This window comes from Haliaeetus albicilla, chromosome Z, assembly GCF_947461875.1.
Source record: "Haliaeetus albicilla chromosome Z, bHalAlb1.1, whole genome shotgun sequence".
NCBI lineage: Eukaryota > Metazoa > Chordata > Aves > Accipitriformes > Accipitridae > Haliaeetus > Haliaeetus albicilla.
In genome coordinates, this window is record NC_091516.1 from 40,388,824 (window position 1) to 40,407,306 (window position 18,483).

The window sequence follows — 18,483 nt, forward strand, 5'->3', positions numbered from 1 at the left end:
AGCAGGCACACGCGTTCCTTGCCTGATTTACCATTTACGTAGCAGCAGACCTGCTGCTCTATTCAGGAATGTGTGTGCCCACGCCCGCGGATTAGCGGGCAATGGGGCTGGCAAGGGATATCAGAAGCAACGTACCTAACGTGTGTTGCTATTTTTCTTTCGCAAGAGGTAAATGAGCGGCCCGTGTTCCATCGCTATACTTATCACATCCTGCATGTCCCACTGATGGTATTACTCCTTTCTCACAATCAAGAGGGTTAGTTGGGATCCCAACACCTGGCCAAGTGTCATTTATGCTAGTAGCCTGGCTCTTACACAGGCATCCCTGTCACAGAGCTTCAGCTACAGGACCTAGTCGTTGAACCCTGTCATCGTCAGTGGAGCAAGTGAATATCAGAGTGCACTTCCGTTCAGGGGGCTGGGCGATTTTTTTTCTTTTTTAAGGGTCCCCAAGTTAGACACTGAGTATTACCCGTCATGTGATTCCATCTACCCTCTTCACGCGTGGGCCATTAATGGTTTAAGATGCAATCCCCAAGGACACAGATGGCAATTCCCGGTCTTATTTTGTTCTATTGCCTTTGCCAGGAGAGAATGATTGTTTCCTCTCCGATAACTGAGGACATGAGTAACGTCTCCTGGACAGGTCTCGATGCACCGATTATCGACAGCGTGGGGATTATTGTGCGTAAGGTTTTGAAACGTGGGGGGCCACTTTCCTAATCCCAAGACTACCGAAACAAATATTATTGTTTACTAATATTTATTAATATTCCCCAATTTAAAGGGTTGTCTGCCGACTCAGGTGGAGGGAGACAAGCAGTTGCGCTGCTAACATTCTGGATTCGTCCAAAGGACGGGATAAGCTGTAAAACCAAATTCTCTTGACCTAGAGCTAGTACCAAATGGGATATTATAATAAGCGGGTTCTCCGTTCTCTCAAAGTTCAACCGCCTCTGATTAGCCAAAGTTTGAGTTTCCCAGCCTGTGTGGCTGTCTGCTTTTCTTGATCGGGTTCTGGTGCTCTTTTCACTCGCCTGCAATGAATCCAGGAGTCAATTCCTTCTACTTTGACTGCAGCATAGGTTTTCAGTAACACGGCGTAAGGTCCTTTCCACCTTTCCTTTAGAGGTTCATCTTTCCAGGTCCGTACGTAAACCATGTCCCCTGCTTGGAATGGGTGAACTGGTGTATCCAACGGGAGAGAGACTTTCCGATTTAGATACCTGTGCAGTGAAGATAAAGTCTGAGAAAGAAAAAGCAAATACGCTTTAACGTCAGCCTGCCCTTTTACATGCATTCGGTCTCCTGTGACGTTAAGAAGCTTCCTGGGATCTGCTACCCCATACACAATCTCAAAAGGACTTACTTTCCCTTCGACCCCAGGAGTTACTCGAATTCGTACAAGAGCTATGGGTAAAATTTCTGCCCATTTAAGGTGCGTTTCTTGACAGAGTTTAGCAAGTTGTCTTTTAAGAGTTTGATTCATTCTTTCTACCTTTCCACTTGATTGTGGCCTCCAAGGGGTGTGTAATTCCCACGTAATCTGTAAACGTTGAGAAATCCCTTGCACTGCTTCTGCAATAAAATGAGGCCCATTGTCAGAGGAGATTCCCTCTGGAATACCGAATCGGGGTATTATTTCCTTCAGTAAGATTCTAATTACCTCTCTGGCTTTGTGGGTGCGGCAAGGGAAAGCCTCTGGCCAACCAGAAAAGGTATCTACCAGTACCAATAAACACTTACAGTTAGGTGACACCTAGGTAGCTCTGAAAAATCTATTTGCCAGTATTCCCCAGGAGTTCTTCCTTGTTTCGCAATTCCTCCTATACCCTTTTCCCCAATTTCTGGATTATTAGCACAGCAGATGGTACACTTCTGTACTACCATGTGGGCTACCCTTTGCATTTTTGGCCCCCCAAAATTTCCTTTTGCAGTTATTGTCAACGCGTCTGCTCCTGTACGAGTCTCCTGAGGTAATCTCTTGAGCAAAGTTTCCATCATTCTTTCAGGAATCAATAGTTGCTTGACCGGTGTTATCCACCAACCTTGTTCATTTTTGGAGCAGTCTATTTGTCTGGCTAACTGATCTTCCCTCTCAGTATATTTTGGTAGTGGTAATTCTAAATGAGGCCCTGGAGTTAAAGCTCCTTCAAGTTTTGGCTCCTTTAGAGCCGCCTGTTGAGCAAGACAACCAGCCTTCTGCCTTCCTTTTATAATTCCACTAGTTCCTTTTTTGGTGCGCTTTACGATGCATTATTGCAACCTTCTCTGGTAGGAGAACCGCTGGCAGCAGTCTCATAACTGCAGTCCCATATTTTACTGGAGTTCCTTGTGAGTTTAACCGTCCCCTTGCCTTCCAAACTGCCCCATGGGGGTGTACCACCCCAAATGCATATTTAGAATCTGTATATGTATATATAAACTCTTCTTCCGTGGCTAAACTCCAGAGCTCGCGTCAATGCTATTAATTCAGCCTTTTGAGCGGATGTGTTGCTAGGCAGTGCCTTAGGCTCGAACGGTTGGGCGTTTGTTACCACTGCATAGCCAGCTCTTCGTTTTCCTTCCAGCATATAGCTGCTGCCATCAGTGAAGAGCTCCACTTCTGCATCAGGCAGGGGTTCATCCTGCAGGTCTGGTCTGCTGGAAGGCTTGCAGCCTTGCTTGCCCTCGCTTCTCCTTCTCTTCTAATTCCTCTCGATTATTACAAAACTTCTATGCAATTGACAACAGCTGTGAGCTTGTCGTGCCACCCGCCCTCTCTACCTTCTGTAATTTTTTTCTGATCTCCGTAGCTGCTTGACCAATAAACAACATGTTAAACAACTTCAAATTGCTAGCATCTTCTGGGTCTAGATCTGTCCGCTTCCGAGCCGCTTCACACAATCTCTCATAAGAGGATGACGGGGTTTCCTTATCCCCTTGCCGCACCTCATGCAGCTTACATCGATTTTTAGGTTTTGGAACCCCGTGCTGAACCCCATGTAAAATTAATTTTTGGTACTCCCTTTGCCCTCTGTAATCCTCCACACGTACTCGGATCCCACCCCCGATCCTCTTTCGGGAGATACGGATCTGCATTAGGCAGCCCCTCCTCTCCCCGGCTCAGTCCCTCTTTAGCCTTTTCCAAAACCGTTCTCCTTTCTTCGGTAGTAAACAAAAATTCTAGGAGAGCCTGCACATCTCCCCGGTTAGGGTGATGAGTTATCACTACACGCTTAACAGTACTATACGTTCCCTCTGGGTTATTTCGGCAAGACCCGACTGCCTGTTTCCAGTTTACCAGGTCAGCAGTAGAGAATGGTACGTGCACATACACTGGTGTTCCCTCAGGCCCAGCGGCCTGTCTAAGGGGAGCCAGAACTACAGGTCTCTGTCCCCTCGTTCTGCTAGACACGGGGCTCACAATCTCATCTCCCTCGTCACTTGAACCGTCTGTTTCTGGCTGTTTCGGGGGGGGCCACCAACAACTGCGTCTCAACTTCTGTATTTTCCAAGTGGCTTTTTCCCATGTTGCAACCGATACAACAAGAAACCTCCTGTTTGTTCTTTCCCTCATCCAATGCATGTGCTCCAATTTGATGTTTACAATCTACCAGCCCGCATTTCTTCCCGATTCATTTATACAAGTGTGTTTATACAAAGGATATCCCAATTACTTCTTAATGCAAAGAACAGATCCACAGATGGTATTTCATCCCACTTTTCAGTTCTCCGACAAAGCAAGGTTAATTGCAATATAGTATTGTATTTCAAAGATCCATTTTCAGGCCACTTTTCGCCCCCTTCCAAGTGATATGGTGGCCACCACCGGTTACAGTAAGCTCTCAATTTATCTTTCTTTAGGGGATCCCCTCCACACTTTTTCCAATTTTTCAGGATGCATCCTAAGGGAGAACAAAGGGGAGTCTCCCGAGAGTAGCATTGCCCATTGCCGTACCGATTCTCATCCAGCGCTCCGTACACCAGAACGAGGGACGTCTCCCTTCGTTACAAAAACGACGTGTAGGAACGAAAATTATCCTCCCGCTCTGTATCTTTCCTGATGCGCCTTACGCAGAGCCCAGACGGGACAAAATGTCCCCCAAATGCTTGCTACTCCCCAAAAGACTTTTCCCTTTTCCCTTATTTATCTCTCAGAAAATACCTCTTTTCCAACAGCGTTGCACCACTGTGTCGCTTACCGCCCGACCGCAGGAGAGGAGCCGACTGGAGTCCCCGATCAACAGGTCGGTGCGCGCTGGAGTCCACTCGGTTCTCTTCTCCCCGCCGGGTGCGGCAAGACGAACCGGGCAAGGCTGTCAGCGCCGTCCCATCTGGGTCGCCAAAACTGTTGTCCCAAAGGTGGGGCCGTTCACCCGGTGTGCCAAACGCCAACATACACACAGAGCAGAGGTATTTCATTCCAAGTCATGTTTGCGCAAAGATGGGGGCTGGGTGGTAATCCACAAAGATAGCACACCTCATACCTAAACGGGTAAGCGATTCATACAGTTTAGTTTTACATGTTTAGTTTCCAAAGCTCTTCCCCAAAACTATTACTGGCAGTCGCTCATCTACCACAGTTTCTATCGGGCTAAGGTTTTCCCCGCTTCGAATTATAGGTACAGTGCTCTTTTATTCTACAGCGCAGGCTCAAGGAGAGTGGGGAGGGGGTAAGTCTTTTTGGTCTCTAACTGAGTCGGTGCTCCTGAGCTCCCCTTGCTGCCCTTACCTTTCCTGCAGTTACCGAAGACCTTTGCTGACTTCATGCCTATTAGCAATTATTCAACTTCCGGTGCCTCCTGGGGTAGCGTGTTCCCTTCTCATCAGTCCTTCAGTTCTTCTTCAGGGGCACAGTTGTTAGCAAGGCATGCGTTGTTTATACAAAGGGTATCACAAGACCTTTGTGGCCTTTTTAAGGTGGCTGAAGTGCATCGCTCCCACCGCCTCCTGTCCCCGCGGGGGCCTGCACCATCTCCTCGGGGCCGAGGTTTACTCGAGGTATGAAACTGCTAACAACCTTCCGCAGTCATTTGTATTTATTGTGCAAGACAACACTGAAGCAGCTTCACACTGTTTGTCATGACAGTAGGGAGCAGCTGCTCAGGTTAACCAGCTTACGAGACCAGGAGGTGTTAGGCAGTGACCATGGGAGCAGTGGTAACTCGCAGCCACTTCAGCCGCTGCCAGCTGCAGGCAGAAGAGGGTCTGGATGTTACTTTTTGTTGGCTTTATCAGTGACCTCTCATGCCTGCATGCCTCAAGGCCTGAAAAAAGTCATCAAAAGGGACTGGAGCCTTCAGACTTGGAGAAATCCCGCTCCGAAGCAGTGGTACTCCCTTGGAAGCGGGAAATCATTGTGTGCGTTTTCAGCACCACACCCAGAAGCGTGCAAATTCCCATTCAGGTTTCCATCAGCACTTGGGACACCACGGATCTTGGCACTGGAGTCCGCACAGAAGCACCTGTAGTTCAGACACACCGACATAAAGTTAGTGTGAGATCAAAATGAAACCCAGCCTTTACTGATAAAAGGGGACCGAAATGTCTTTTAAGTAGGCATTCACATAAGTGGGGTCTTTTATTTTGAGAGCTACTGCTTTCTTGTTGTTACGCTTTTAGCTTGATTGGCATTCAGACAGCTGCCAAGAACACTGGGAATTCACTATCAAATAACAGCGCGGGCAAGTTCATTAGGCTATCATCTTGACAGGCTTCTATATTTATTACACTAACTATGTGGGTGTAGTAATTGTATTAGGAGTATCTAGACGGTATTTCCCATCTGCAGAATCAGCACCAGGCATGGGGAAACCCACAGAAGGTTTCCCAGCTAACTCTAACCTGCAAATTTTCCTTAAACATATCAAAAGTTTTCTCCTTCAGTAGCAAAACCTGTGACTTTCTCGCCCCCACCCCACCCCATACTGAGACTTAAGTCCCGTAAACAGAGCAAGTACATGAACTTCCTGCTTTGAAATCACTGTTAATTCATTTTATCCCATTTATGAAGGAAGCAAGGGACAAGGAGCGGGGAGAGGAATCTCAGTTCAGGGAGTGGCGGCAAGGCATGCTGCCTCTGAGAGCTATTCCTAGAGCGTTGCTTCTGACGGTCCAGCTTCACGCCAGCGCTGCGCCAGCAGTCCGAATCTAACCCCTTCCTACACATTTCTGACTGTTTGTTTATAGGCTCTCTCGCAGTCCTCTCAGTGTCACTGTGCTACTCCAGGATAAGAGGTTTGCCAAGAAAGGCCGATGGGAGCTTGCAGTGGAATACCAGGCTGCATACTGCACGCTGCCCAGAGCATTTCAAAGCAGAGGTCATCTTCCAGGCTTGTCGCAGCCATGGCTAGTGACTCTGGAAGCTTAGCCCATCAGCATCAATGCCCGGGAGAGGCTATTGGCTGGGCATCGGAATTAAACTCTGTAAACCTCTGTCTGCGTAAAGACTGCTTGTCAGTGAGGAGAGGAAGGTACTGACTTCTGTAGGCTTCAAGAGAGTTTATTTGGAACGCACAAATCTTTTTGTCCGTGAAAAGTTTCGTTATTTAATCACTGGTTTCGTTGGAATGCTAGACACTTGAAAGGGAAGGGAATAAAAATGATTGGGGTTTGACAATTGCCAATGTGTGTCGCTGAGGACAGCTGTCTAACGGCTGGGTCTGTTAGCAGGAAGGGCTGGCTGTTGCTGCTGTAGGGGGATTTTACAGTGTTTCAGAGTGCAGACTCTTTTGCCAACTACTTTAACATCTAGGCTTGCTTTGAGCTTCTGTCCCGTCTTTGTCCCTGCCTGTGCTGCAAGAACAAGCACAAATGGAAGCCGGAAGCTGCATATTGGCCTTCTGTAGTTCTGCAGACCTGCTACGGAAAGGCCAGATGTCTCCATATTTCCACAGCAAGGCCAATTATTGCACGAGACCTGAGAATGGCAAATAATGCGGTCAGCCAGGGAAGCCCATCGCTATTTCTGCAAGCTGACCGTCTCACAGTGAGGGTCTTCCCACCTTCAGGGCTGGACTGAGCAGTTGCAGAACGGATTGCTGAGGGCACTGTGAAAACGCCTAGGGAAAGGACATCAGAAATTGGCAGCAATTAATTGGGAACACTGATTCCAAGCATAGTATTTATCTGAAAAACAATGAAGCAAATCCTGCAGGTCTAACTGGGGCTACTATGACTAAGTTACATCAGTCTGGTTTTGTATGACTCATTAATCATATTACAGTCATCACTGTGGTTATCTGAAAGTATTTTAATCTAATCAAAACGCAGTTAAAACTCATTTAAACTAATTTGGCCTCAATTGTACTGCCCCACCCCCCAACTAATCTTTTCCAGGGTCATGTGAGGCGTTAGACACCAAAGTAGAGCCTTCTATAGAGACCTGACTACGGATTTATGCATAACTTGATTTTGAGCATGCACTTGCCAACACTTTGCTTTTTATCCTGGCTGCCAGATAAAAGAGGACAATATGCTATGCTCTGGGGCTTTTGTCACAGTGTTCATAGCTCGTACAGGCCACCTGCGGTGGACTAATGGAGCTGCCGCAGTACGTTGCTTTCCTAGCACGTGTGTAACCTGGCAGCTGAGAGTGTGAGCCCTCTGGATTCATCAGGAATTCACTTGTACGTGTAGCTACTCTGCCCACGTAAAGCCAAATGTAAAACATCACTAATTCCCAGGCCACAGAGACCACAGAAGCATTGCAGTTTGCAGGGACATGGGTAGCTTCTAGTCGAAACTTCTACGTGGAGCGGGGCCAGGAATGAATTCAGACCCCGGTCCTCCGAGCTTTATCCAGCCAGACTTTGAAAACCTCCAAGGACAGAGATCCCACAGCCTCTCTGACTTCTCCTACAGGAAAGACATGGCTGAGGCCTCCGGGACTGGTGTGAAACACTGATGCCGAGCACAGGACAAGAGATGGGGGGATGGAGTGGGCACTGGCGTTTGGTAACCCCAGGCGTGGGGCGAGCACCGGTGGGTGAGGATGGCCTGTCAGACACCCCCCAGCGATGGACGGCGGTGCCCCCGAGTGATGGGTTCTGAGGTCACCGAGGAATGGACTGTGATGTCCCCGAGCGATGGATTGTTACCACGCGTCCCTCCCTGCTTGAATTCGGGCCCCGAGCCTCAGCCAGCCGGCTCGTGCCCACACTCCAGCTGAGCGGGTTCGCGAGGTCTGGAGTGTCGAGCGAGGCCTTTGCTGAGCAAGTGCTGGTGTTGGGCTCGGGCAGTTGCTTTTTGCAGCTCTCCGCGCCCAACCTCAGAGCCGTCCAAGGATCTTCCCCGGCCCTGCCAGGTTCAGGCAGCCGGGGCACCCAGGAGGCACGCTCGCAGCAGCAGAGGTGAGCTGGGAGGGGAAACCTCAGCCTGGAGTGGGTTGCTGGGAGGGTTTCCTTCTTGAGGGACCTGGGCACTTCTTCCACCCCTCCGCGGGCCAGCCAATGACCCTGGCCTCTCTTCCTTCTCTAGCGTGACACCCGCTGCTGCAGCGCCGGTGACAGGGAGCAGCTCAACGTCCCCAGCTCCCCCCAGCCCACCGCAGCACGTGGGGACCATGGCCGCGGAGCTGGACAACCGCTGTCCCATCTGCCTGGACAGCTGGGAGGAGGCCAGCTACGTGATGCCGTGCCTCCACCAATTCTGCTATGCATGCATCCTGCGGTGGGCTGAGAGCAAGCCCGAGTGCCCCCTCTGCAAGAGGAACGTCACCTCCATCTTGCACTCGGTGCAGGCGGACGACAACTTCAAGGAGCACGTTGTCGCACCACCTCCAGTGCCATCAGTTGCCGTCCACCTGGCAGGAGGTGCTCCTGGCCATCCAGCCGCCCACAACCAGCCATCAGCTGCACAGCCGCTGCCCAGGGCTCCTGTGGGCAGCCTCCATCCCCACGTCTGGGCATCCCTCTTCCAAGAGGACCCAGCTCTGCTCCGGCCCGTGATGCTCTGGCTGCGACAGGAGCTGTGGCTCTTCTTCGAGGGTGGCCGCTGGGAAACAGCTGCAGCGCGGAGGCTCGTCCTGTCCAGCCTGCACCTCTTCGGCCTGGACGAGGAAACCCTGTTCCAGCTGCTGCGGGGTGCCCTGGGCGAGTACACGAGGACCTTTGTGCGCCAGCTGATCGACACCATCGTGGAGCGGTGCGGCGGGGAGGCACGACGCCGGGTGGGCCTGGAGGACGCCCGTGCTGCCGAGGAGCGGGAGGGCAGCCCTGCGGCTGCCCCCGGCCCCGCTGCCTCCCAAAGGGGGTCTCCTGCCCCCAGCCCAGCCCCCTCCAGCAGCCGTGGCACAGCCGAGGCAGAAGAGCTCCCCAGCACCTCATCGGCTGCCCTTCGTGGGGGTCCTGGCAGCCCTCCCTCTGCCCCTGTTCCCACCCACAGGGAGCACGACGAGCCACAGGAGGACCCAGAGGAGGCTGTGCCCGGGCCCTCCGCTCCCAGCCAGGGCAGCGAACTCTCCCCCGGGGGACCCCGGAGAGCCCCAAAGAGGAGGGCTGGCAGCCCTCGGGCCTCCTCACCTCCGAACAAGAGGCCACCCCACCGGCCACAGTAGGAGGGTGCCCCAGGAGCTGGCAAAACCAGCGACAGGCCAGCGGCTGGGGCACCCACCAGCCTCCCAAAGGGACCCGGAGACGGTCATTAGTAGCCTAGCGCTCATGATCAAAGCGTACAATAAACGTATCAAAAGTACAGAAGTAGTCTTGCTCTTTCTAACAATGTCGTCGGCGTTGCTATCCCCGCCCGTGTTGCTTTCTCACGTGGCCACAAATAGCTACCGAGGGGACTCGGTCCATACTTTCCCCAGGGGCAGAAGCGAGGAGGACTGTCCTGGAGCTCCTCACACCATCCTCTCGCCTGTTTTTAAAGATGGGGTGCAACATCTGGCGCTCTCTAGTCTTTGGTGCCTCCCCCAAGCTCCACGACCTTTCAGAGACGACAGAGAGCGGCCTCACAGCGACACCAGCCAGCCCTCCCAACACCCTCAGACAAATCCCACCAGGGTCGATTGACGTGTATGGGACAAGATTTCTCAGCAGACCCCCGACCTGAACGTCCTCTTGCTACTGGAATTCCTCTGCTCCTGGAGCCCCGGCCTCTAGGCTAAAATGCCTGGCAAGAGTGTCAGGGAAGACCGAGATGAAGGCGGCACCGAGTACCTCGGCTTTGCCTGCCTTTGCTGTTCCTGTATCACTCAACCCGCCTGGCAAGCAGGCACACGCGTTCCTTGCCTGATTTACTATTTACGTAGCAGCAGAAGCCCTTCTTGTTGCTTCTTATATCACTTGCCAGCACCTCTTTCTTCCAGCTGCTCTGGTGGAAATTCATTGCCTTTGGCAACACGTGGCCGGCACACACATATAGAGGGGCACCGCTACTCTTAGTGGAAGTTCCGGGAGCCGTGAGCTTCAGGGCTTCATATTGTAGTCAGTCCAACTCGTCATTAACCTATGCTGCTCATTTGACAGCCACTTCCAAAAGACTGACCCCCAATCAGGCAACCGAGTACAAGCGTTAAACTTTGTGCTCCTCCATTCCATCATGTTTCTATTGAGGTCTACTCAAAATCATCAAATTTTTACCAAATTAATAAAAGGACTACGAAGAGATGCATCCCAAGACTAACTCTGAAAGACCTTCACCACCAGCCTACTTCCAGTTGAACTGCTTCTCTTGTTGAGAAGAAACTCTGAGCAGAGGGGGTTTGTAATCTGCCTTCTAACTCTCTACCAGTCTCCATCTTTCCCGTAAGAGACTAACAGGTTTCTCCCAGGCTTTGGGAAAAGTCATCGTTTAGACAAGGAGGAAAGCTTTCAGTCCAAAGGGCTTTGCTCTCCTCCTCCTCCTCCCTGAGGGAGGACATGCTCGTCTAAACACTTCTGGTTAGAATTTAGGCTTAATATTCCCCAGTTCTCCCTCCCACTGCCCTTGAAAACATATTTACCACACAGTATACTGCCATACAGGCACTGCTCAAAATCAGGTGAGGACGATGCAGTTGTGTCCGACAATAAACCAGCTAAGGAAGCAACAAACTGGCCAGGGCAACAGGTTTTACCACCCTCAATCAAACTCCATGATCAGCAACAGATTAATGGCATATATTGTGCCTCCTATTGAAATGTCCAGGGGATAACAAACTACTTAGCTCCTAAGTAAATGCTTTACAGTAGCCTTCCTGATGACAACACATTTGCTTCTAGCTACTTCCTTCTACAAATAAGAGAAGCAGATTTTGCTGCTACAAACCTATATTTACAGTCATCTCTTACACCGTCTTCCTAAACAGGACACTCGTATTTAGTCGGGAGACCACCTCGACGGTTGCATGAACAGATTGCTGCCCTAAGGCATAACAGATACAGTAAGCGAGAACCGCCACAGGACAGGAGAAGTCTTGTGAATCCAGTCAGGTTTACAAGGTTAGCCAGTGACTGGAAAAAAAAACCCACACATTTGTACTCAGCTCAACGTAGGATTTAAAATTATTCCAATATTTAAAAACAGCCTCACATGCAGTACGAAGCATTCATAAGCTTCTGTATTTCCTATTTGCATTTACTGTGCTGAAGCTTGCTTGCATACAAACACAGAAGCAGCCTGGTCTGCAAGATAAATAGTCTGGAATTGGCAAGGTACAAATCCAAGTTAAGCTCTGACGTTTACCTCCTGAGCAATTACCTCTGCCTTTCTAATCTCCTCTCCAAAACTGAGCTCATCCACACCTAGGTGAAGTTCATCAGGCTAGTAGTTGCTGTTATACATTGCCCCAGAGAGCAACAGAATTAAGTTCTGATCTCAAAGTTGGCCTCTATACACTTCTACCCTGCATTTCAAATTTGATCCAAGCCCAGAGGAGACACTAGGGCCGGCTTCCTGACGCTAAACAGTGACTAGAAGAGCTGCATGCATGCAGGTTTGTACTAACACATGAACACACAGATTTCAACACGAAGCAGAGCTTTAAGCAACACGGGGAAAAAAAAGCTCAGCTGTCTGCACCTTTCAAAAAAAAAGCAGAGAGATGTGGCTATTGACAGCTCTGAGTGCTCCCTATGAACCCACAAGGGCTTGTTTTAAGGACAAAGTTTACATTCTCTGAGTGGTGACTCTTGCATGGTCACCATGATTAGCATAAACAACCCTCCAGTACCTTTAAGCAGACAATTTTTACAACAAGGATAGTCTCCACAAGCTGGTCTACGCGGGTAAAAGCAATATAGTGGTTTGAGTATGAACAAAATTGACAAGACGTTTTAAGTCATTACAGTAAGACACTTAAAAAAAAAAAGACAACCTTCCCAATACTGCATACTGATAAACTTATGTTGGAGGGGTAAACCAAGTTTTATTTAGATATGCATTAATGGCCTTCTTACAGATAACCAAATAAAAACCAAGTTAGAAATACAAGGCGTGAAGCTCAGACATTCAAGTTGGGGGGGGTAGGGGGTGCGGAGATAAGGATTTCAGCCCCAGTTCTGTTCCTTTCTCTGAGCTTAACATGCCTCTGATACAAAAACACAGGGAATGACAGAGACAGGGAGAACTACAGTCAGTTAGCCTTTAGACCACACTCCAACTCAGGACGCTTACAGCAGTCACAAGCCCTTCCCTCTGCTCTTCACGTTCATTTGGTGCTCCCTGCAGGGCAGCCTGCAGAGGAGAGCCGCTGAGGCTTCCCGTCTGGCCTTTACAGGGCCTACTAGGTAAGACATGCTGCACTTCACCACACCCTGTAAAATAAAAAGTGATCTGTTCCAGTGAGTCCACTCCGCCCAAGTATCCTGTCTGGAACAGTGACCAAAGATACAAACCTTGCTGGGAGAAGACATTGGCAGCCATATCCTTCAGTCCCGTAAATTTACGTAGCCCTATAAATTACCCTTTGGGGAGTATTTTCCTATGTTTCAGAAATACAGTGAAAAGACTTTCAAACGGTTCGCCGGTAAACATGCCCTTGTACGCTCAAGGGCAGTGCTGAGACTGTAGACAGTTGCGCGGTCATCTGCTCATATTATTCTTTAATTAACACAGACTCTCCACTCCCAGTTAAGTTCCAAAGGCAACACCTTCCAGCCTGTTGTTATCTGTATCAAGGGCAGGTATCTTTGCCTACCAATCATCCCTGCAAAACAGACTTTAAATATCAGGGACAATTATGCACAGAGCTATCCATAAGTGCGTACAACCTGTCTATTTGACTTCCCGGTTTAGCGGCCACCTTGGGAACGGCGGTCCAAGAAAGTTTGGATTGTTGAGAAATACAGCACAGGATATTGACAAATTATTAAAAGTACCAAGGTAACTTTTGCTTGCAGACAGCTAAACTGGATAAGAATATTCCAAATAAAACAGTTGTAAAATTACGGTCATAGAGCCAACGCCCTTGAAAAATGGGTAACATGCAAAAACATATTCTAAGATGAATAAAATCAGCTGTAGTCATAACTTACGCTACAAATTATATTGTAACACTCACTAGAATTTAAGGAAAATGCTCCTGAGTACGTGAAAGCCTAGCCTGCTTCAGCCAAGAATTAGAACAACTTCCTTGCTTGAAAATTCTAACCCTCGCCAGGAAACAGGGAAAAAGACGAGCCACCAAAGAAAAGCACTAGCAAAAAGACCCAGAGTTCATAAAATAAACATCAATTATCAGAGAACCTAACTTGAAAATGCTACAGTCTGCAAAAAAAAAAGTATAAAAACGATGAAGAAAAACACAAATGCTCCCTGACACTCTTATTCCGCTAGTCTCCAAAGCTACCATTTTTGCAGAGTCATCTGTCAAACCTCAAGCAGCAAGTACAAGCCCTCCAGATTCACACCTCCTCTGACTGTGCAAGTACATACCAATTAAATCCTAGGAGATGCAAGAGCAACGTAACAATCCTCTGGAAGAGGAGAAAGACACCTGCTGTAAAATCAAAGAAGAATCAGAGAAAAACATCAGGACTTGAGACAGAAAGGTATCTTCAATACCTAGAAGGGTATTTCTGGATTTTGAACAGGATCATGAGAGCATTTTTTCCTCCAACCACTAAGATTATAAACTCCCGGGGAAATATAAAAACAATCCTCTGATCGGCAACTGCTGCAGGATGAACCTACGCTGAAACACAGGTAGGAAGGAGGCCGTCAGAATAAGTTCGTACTTCCTCATAGGTGACAAGCCTCAAAGTCAGATTTTACCATTTCACCCGGCAATATTCTCTGCCTCTTGCAGAACTGTTTCGAAAGTTAATTCTTCTCATAAGTACAATAAACTACAAATTCAGCAAAACCACAATGACCAAAACTAAATCTATTACAATCTTCTTACATCACCAAAAAAAAAAAAAAAAAAAAATCACTTTCTTATGAGATAAATGTACTACTACTTACAATTCATTCACTTATATATTGAATCGCGTTAACCCTTATTCTTCACTAATGCTGCTACATCAGGAGGTGGTTTTCCAACACAAGCCCACAGTTTACCAGGACAGCTCCAAGAAACACGATTGATACCTTTTAAAACCACCCATTATTTGTTTCCACACATCTTTCCTAGCCCCAGACAGAACAAGATCTGAGGCAAAGGATGCTTTAAAATTACATAGGCTTTCAATATTCACCTCCTTTTTCTATCAGCTGCTTTAGTACAGCTCTCAATACATACAAACCCAATAGATACAAACAGAGGTAACCGATAAAATTTTGTGGGTTCACAAATAGTGCTCGCTTTCATAGGGGTTCACAAATCACACTCCATTCATTCAGACGATAGTCTGCACTAATTTATCACTGCGCTCTCTGGAGAGAATTAAAGCAGCTTGTCATTTCCTCACAGGCCCCCCCCCCCCGTGTACATACTAAAGAGTACCACCTCATTGTTGTTACAAAGCCAAAAGGTTTTTTACACCCCCTACAAACCAGAAAACACAAATTCCTTGCTGTGACGTTGTCTTTTGAAAAATAATGAGCATACTATCTCTTTTCCCCTGCAGTATACCTCTTTCACCTGCAAAAATGAAATGCATGCCAAACCTCACTTTTTCCTTATTACATACCCTTTGCATCCTGCTTCAGTTTTGCTGCAGCACACTCCGCACGCGGGTAATATAGCTTCCGTTAGCATCTAGCCTAAATTTCTAGACTTAAAAACCAGGAGCTGCCAGCACCAAAGGGGCATAACACTAGCATCCAAAAATCCCCATACGCACCTTCAACAATAAAGCAGAAACGTACTAAGGATGCACCAGAACATACACAAGCCCAAACTTCCACAACTCGGTGCCCTGCTGACACGGTGTTAAACAAGCAGGCATATCCTGGGTGTTCAAACATTGTGGCGGAACAGTGAAATGTGAAAGCCCATACCATGTGACACAGAGACCGCGGCCAAAAGACTACTGACATCCTGAAGATTCCTTGCACTTCTCTGCATTTCAGCAACTGGGTTTCCAGGTTAACAGCACAGGGAAGCTCAGAAAGAAACAGGACAGACTTACTTTCAACTGGTATTTCACTTTCAAAGAAAGTTAAGAATGTTTGTCGAGGGTTTTTAAAAGCCTGCTTCATGTCTCCACAGTGATAACTACAACAGAAGCACAAGATTTAGAAGCCTACCATGCCATCACCGCCACCTCAAACAAGAGGTGCGGGCTACACAGGTCTGCATCAGACAGAGCTTGTTATTCGCTCCTAACACAACGCTTAATGTGCCCACTCTCTCACAGACAGCCAACAAACACAAGCAGCAGCTTCTATAGGTAAACGCACGCTTTCATTCGTCCTGGTTAAGCCTGGGTGCTCAAGTACTGCACTGCCCCCGCTCAGAACACCACAGTGATTGCAACGGGTAAATCCACCTTGTTCCTGCAGAGCACAAAGAGTCCAACGCTGATTCCCATGCCCTCCAGAGGTTTTACCGCCAAAGCCTAACAAAACCAGCCCTGCCTGCAAAAACCTCTCCATTTCATAACTTCTCCGTTTCTCAGATAAGAGGGCCTGAGGCTCAGTCTCCTCCGCTTTTTTGGTCAGTCAAAATATCTGACAGTCTTCATCTAGCCCTTGCACAAATAAGAACATGCCGTGCTTCAAGCCTAGTTTTTGTTCAGTCAAAATACTCCGTTGGCCAATACTCTAAAACACAACTAAACCAAAACTAAAGCCGCATCATTAATAGCATGTTTTGAACTTTAAAAATTCAACCGTCTGATTGAGCAGGAAAAAAACAACACTTCCTTGTGTCAGAGCTGCAACAAGCCTAACTGGTTACTATGAAATGTGTTGCTTCCAATTCTCCCTGGAAGGTTAGTCTACATGTTCCTTACTAGTTTTAACGACAGCTTTCGATTACAAGCGTAAACTGTTGCTAGAATACTACCTTGCGCTGTAACATCAAGTCTCTTCAGGTTAACTTGGTATTGAGAAGAAGGGGAGAAATTGCTAGAGCCAGAAACCAATTTCAGAGCCACGAGTTTCCTGGGCCTACCACCACTAGGCGATTTTTGGCCTTGTCGCAGCACAGGGCACAGCTCCAAGTAAACAAGCGCACCTCTAGCAGAGAAACACGCGCATACAGTTCAAAGACTAAAAGTAATGTTTCCTGAGCTCCCCAAACCAAACACATTTGTTTCAAGGCCTTAGAAAATTCACCTAAGAAACCAGTGCACTCTGATACAATGGGTATTTCTAAAATTCAGACGGAGAGCGTTCAAACACATACTTGGGAAACACTTGCTTAACAGATTCCCTCTCAAAGCATTTTCCAGTTTTAACAGCTTTGGGTTCTAGCTGAAGGCTCAGGAGTATTCCTCTCTTCACCAAGTTCTACAATTCACAAACTTTCAACCAGAATTTCTTTGCAATTTTCTAAGAAGCAGAGCAAGGAGACGCTAACACTTTTTTCACCTCTGCAGCTAACAAGATCAAGGCTTCACCCTGCTCACTTTAAAACAAAGTTCTCCTCAAATCCTAGCCACGCTTCTTCTACCTTCCCACCCATTCCTAGCCAAAACCTGAAGTCCTTAGGCTCATGAGAAGCATTCTTGTTTCAGCTACTGAGCTACTGTAGCAACTGCAGTTAGAAACAGAGAGTGCAGTCTCCCTTCCCATAACCCAACCCCTAGCTAATGCATTTTGCCCTCTCGTAAGCTGGTGAGGGGTTTCGACCGGCACCATTCCTTCGGTCCTCTCCTTGACTTTACTTCCCCTGGGAAGGTCCTGACCTTCCTGAACACAGAGCACAGGAGGAGAGATGAAGAGAGAGCTCTTCTCAGTAACGGGTGAAGACTGACGTTTTAAATCCTTGAGGGTTTCTAGCACGTGCTTCAGCCAGACGTTTGCCATCTCCCTCTGCCGTGCTGCTCGACCGAATGAGCCCTTAGTCCAACTCCAACCGCCGCCCCTCACTTTTCTTAGGATGGAAGTGGGAGAGGGTAAAGGAACACACTTTCTAAGAGCCGATACAACGTTCCAGAGCGTCACTGCCCAGATGTCACCCGAAAGGCTGCCGCAGACACACCTTCAGACGCCAACCTCCCCAAATCTTTCAAGAGGCGGCCGCAAGGATGTCTGGCCTCGGCCGTCAGAGGCAACCACCCGCGCTCAGGCAAGTGACAAGGCAACTTCCAACCCTGCAGACTCACTCGGGGCCCTTCCTCGCATCTCAGAACGCTCTCTTTCCCCGAGGATTTCCCAGCACTCCCACCTGCCGACAGAAAACACTCGCCTGCAACCACAACGCGTCCTCTCCCCCCTCCCAGTCTTAGAAGGGGAGAGTCCCTGCCACCCGCCAGTAAGGGAGACTAACTCTGTTACAAACCTCGCCAACGCCCGCTCTGCAGGAGACACACCAACATTCGCCCTGCTACGGTGGTTAGCGGAATCTCACACGCGCTCCCCCACCTCCTAAGCGCAGACGCATCCCCGCAGCTCACGCTGTAGGCAAAACAATCGAGCCTCCCCGCAATCACCCACCTTCATCAAACACAGCACACGCTTGCCTAAGCGCACCGGGATGCATTTAAGAGGAAGCGCTCACGAGCTCCTCTCCAGCACGCGCCTCTGCAGAGAAGAGCCCTACAACTCTCCTGACGTTTCCTCTCCAGGCGGGAATCCGCGGAGAGCAAGCACCGCATTTTCCTTCTGCTGCACTACCCACCCCCCCCAGCAAGAGCTCACGACCCACCCCCCCGTACTCCCGGTAGGAAACAGCAGAGCTTACTACTTTGCCCCATTACCCACTAACCCACGGGCGTGGGCACGTCTATTCCCGAAAGGGAAAACTTTCGCTTCCTGTAGTCGCTCTCGCTCCTCTCCGCCGGCGTACAACGTGAGCCGTTCTCCCCTCCACTTCCCGAGGAAAGTCCATCCGCTGGGCGGCTGGCCACAACAGCCCCTTTCCCTCCAGCTAGGAAAGTCACGCTGCTGCACCCAGCAGCAGACCCCTCTGCACCCCGAGGAAAAGGGGTCACCCCACGACGGCCCGCTCGCTTCCCGGAAAGGGGC

The 18,483-nt window shown here is 48.9% G+C and overlaps 2 protein-coding genes and 1 long non-coding RNA gene across 7 annotated transcripts in view; 1 reads left to right on the forward strand and 2 right to left on the reverse strand.

Annotated features, from left to right (window-relative positions):
* RAD23B (RAD23 homolog B, nucleotide excision repair protein) overlaps positions 1 to 18,483 on the reverse strand; it is a 61,260-nt gene that overhangs the window by 42,108 nt on the left and 669 nt on the right. The window lies entirely within an intron of this gene.
* LOC138683888 (uncharacterized) lies at positions 747 to 18,391 on the reverse strand. Of its 5 annotated transcripts, none has more exons than XR_011323365.1 (3): positions 18,224 to 18,391; positions 4,148 to 5,447; positions 747 to 1,226 (listed from the first exon to the last, which is right to left on the reverse strand). It is a non-coding gene; the product is annotated as an uncharacterized lncRNA (long non-coding RNA). The 5 variants fall into 5 exon arrangements; XR_011323366.1 differs by having other exon boundaries at positions 18,216 to 18,237; XR_011323369.1 differs by lacking the exon at positions 18,224 to 18,391 and adding an exon at positions 17,953 to 17,976.
* Positions 7,862 to 9,601, forward strand: LOC138683883 (polycomb group RING finger protein 2-like). Its single transcript, XM_069777089.1, has 2 exons — positions 7,862 to 8,333; positions 8,461 to 9,601. Exons 1-2 carry the CDS (start codon positions 8,047 to 8,049, stop codon positions 9,536 to 9,538), a joined length of 1,365 nt encoding a protein of 454 aa, XP_069633190.1. The 5' UTR covers positions 7,862 to 8,046; the 3' UTR covers positions 9,539 to 9,601.

Excerpts from the sequence above, each read along its gene's own strand:
- LOC138683883 (XM_069777089.1), top strand. The coding sequence starts at position 8,047 with ATGGACTGTGATGTCCCCGAGCGATGGATTGTTACCACGCGTCCCTCC. Across the intron at positions 8,334-8,460 it reads GCACGCTCGCAGCAGCAGAG|CGTGACACCCGCTGCTGCAG; the intron begins GTGAGCTGGGAG and ends TTCCTTCTCTAG.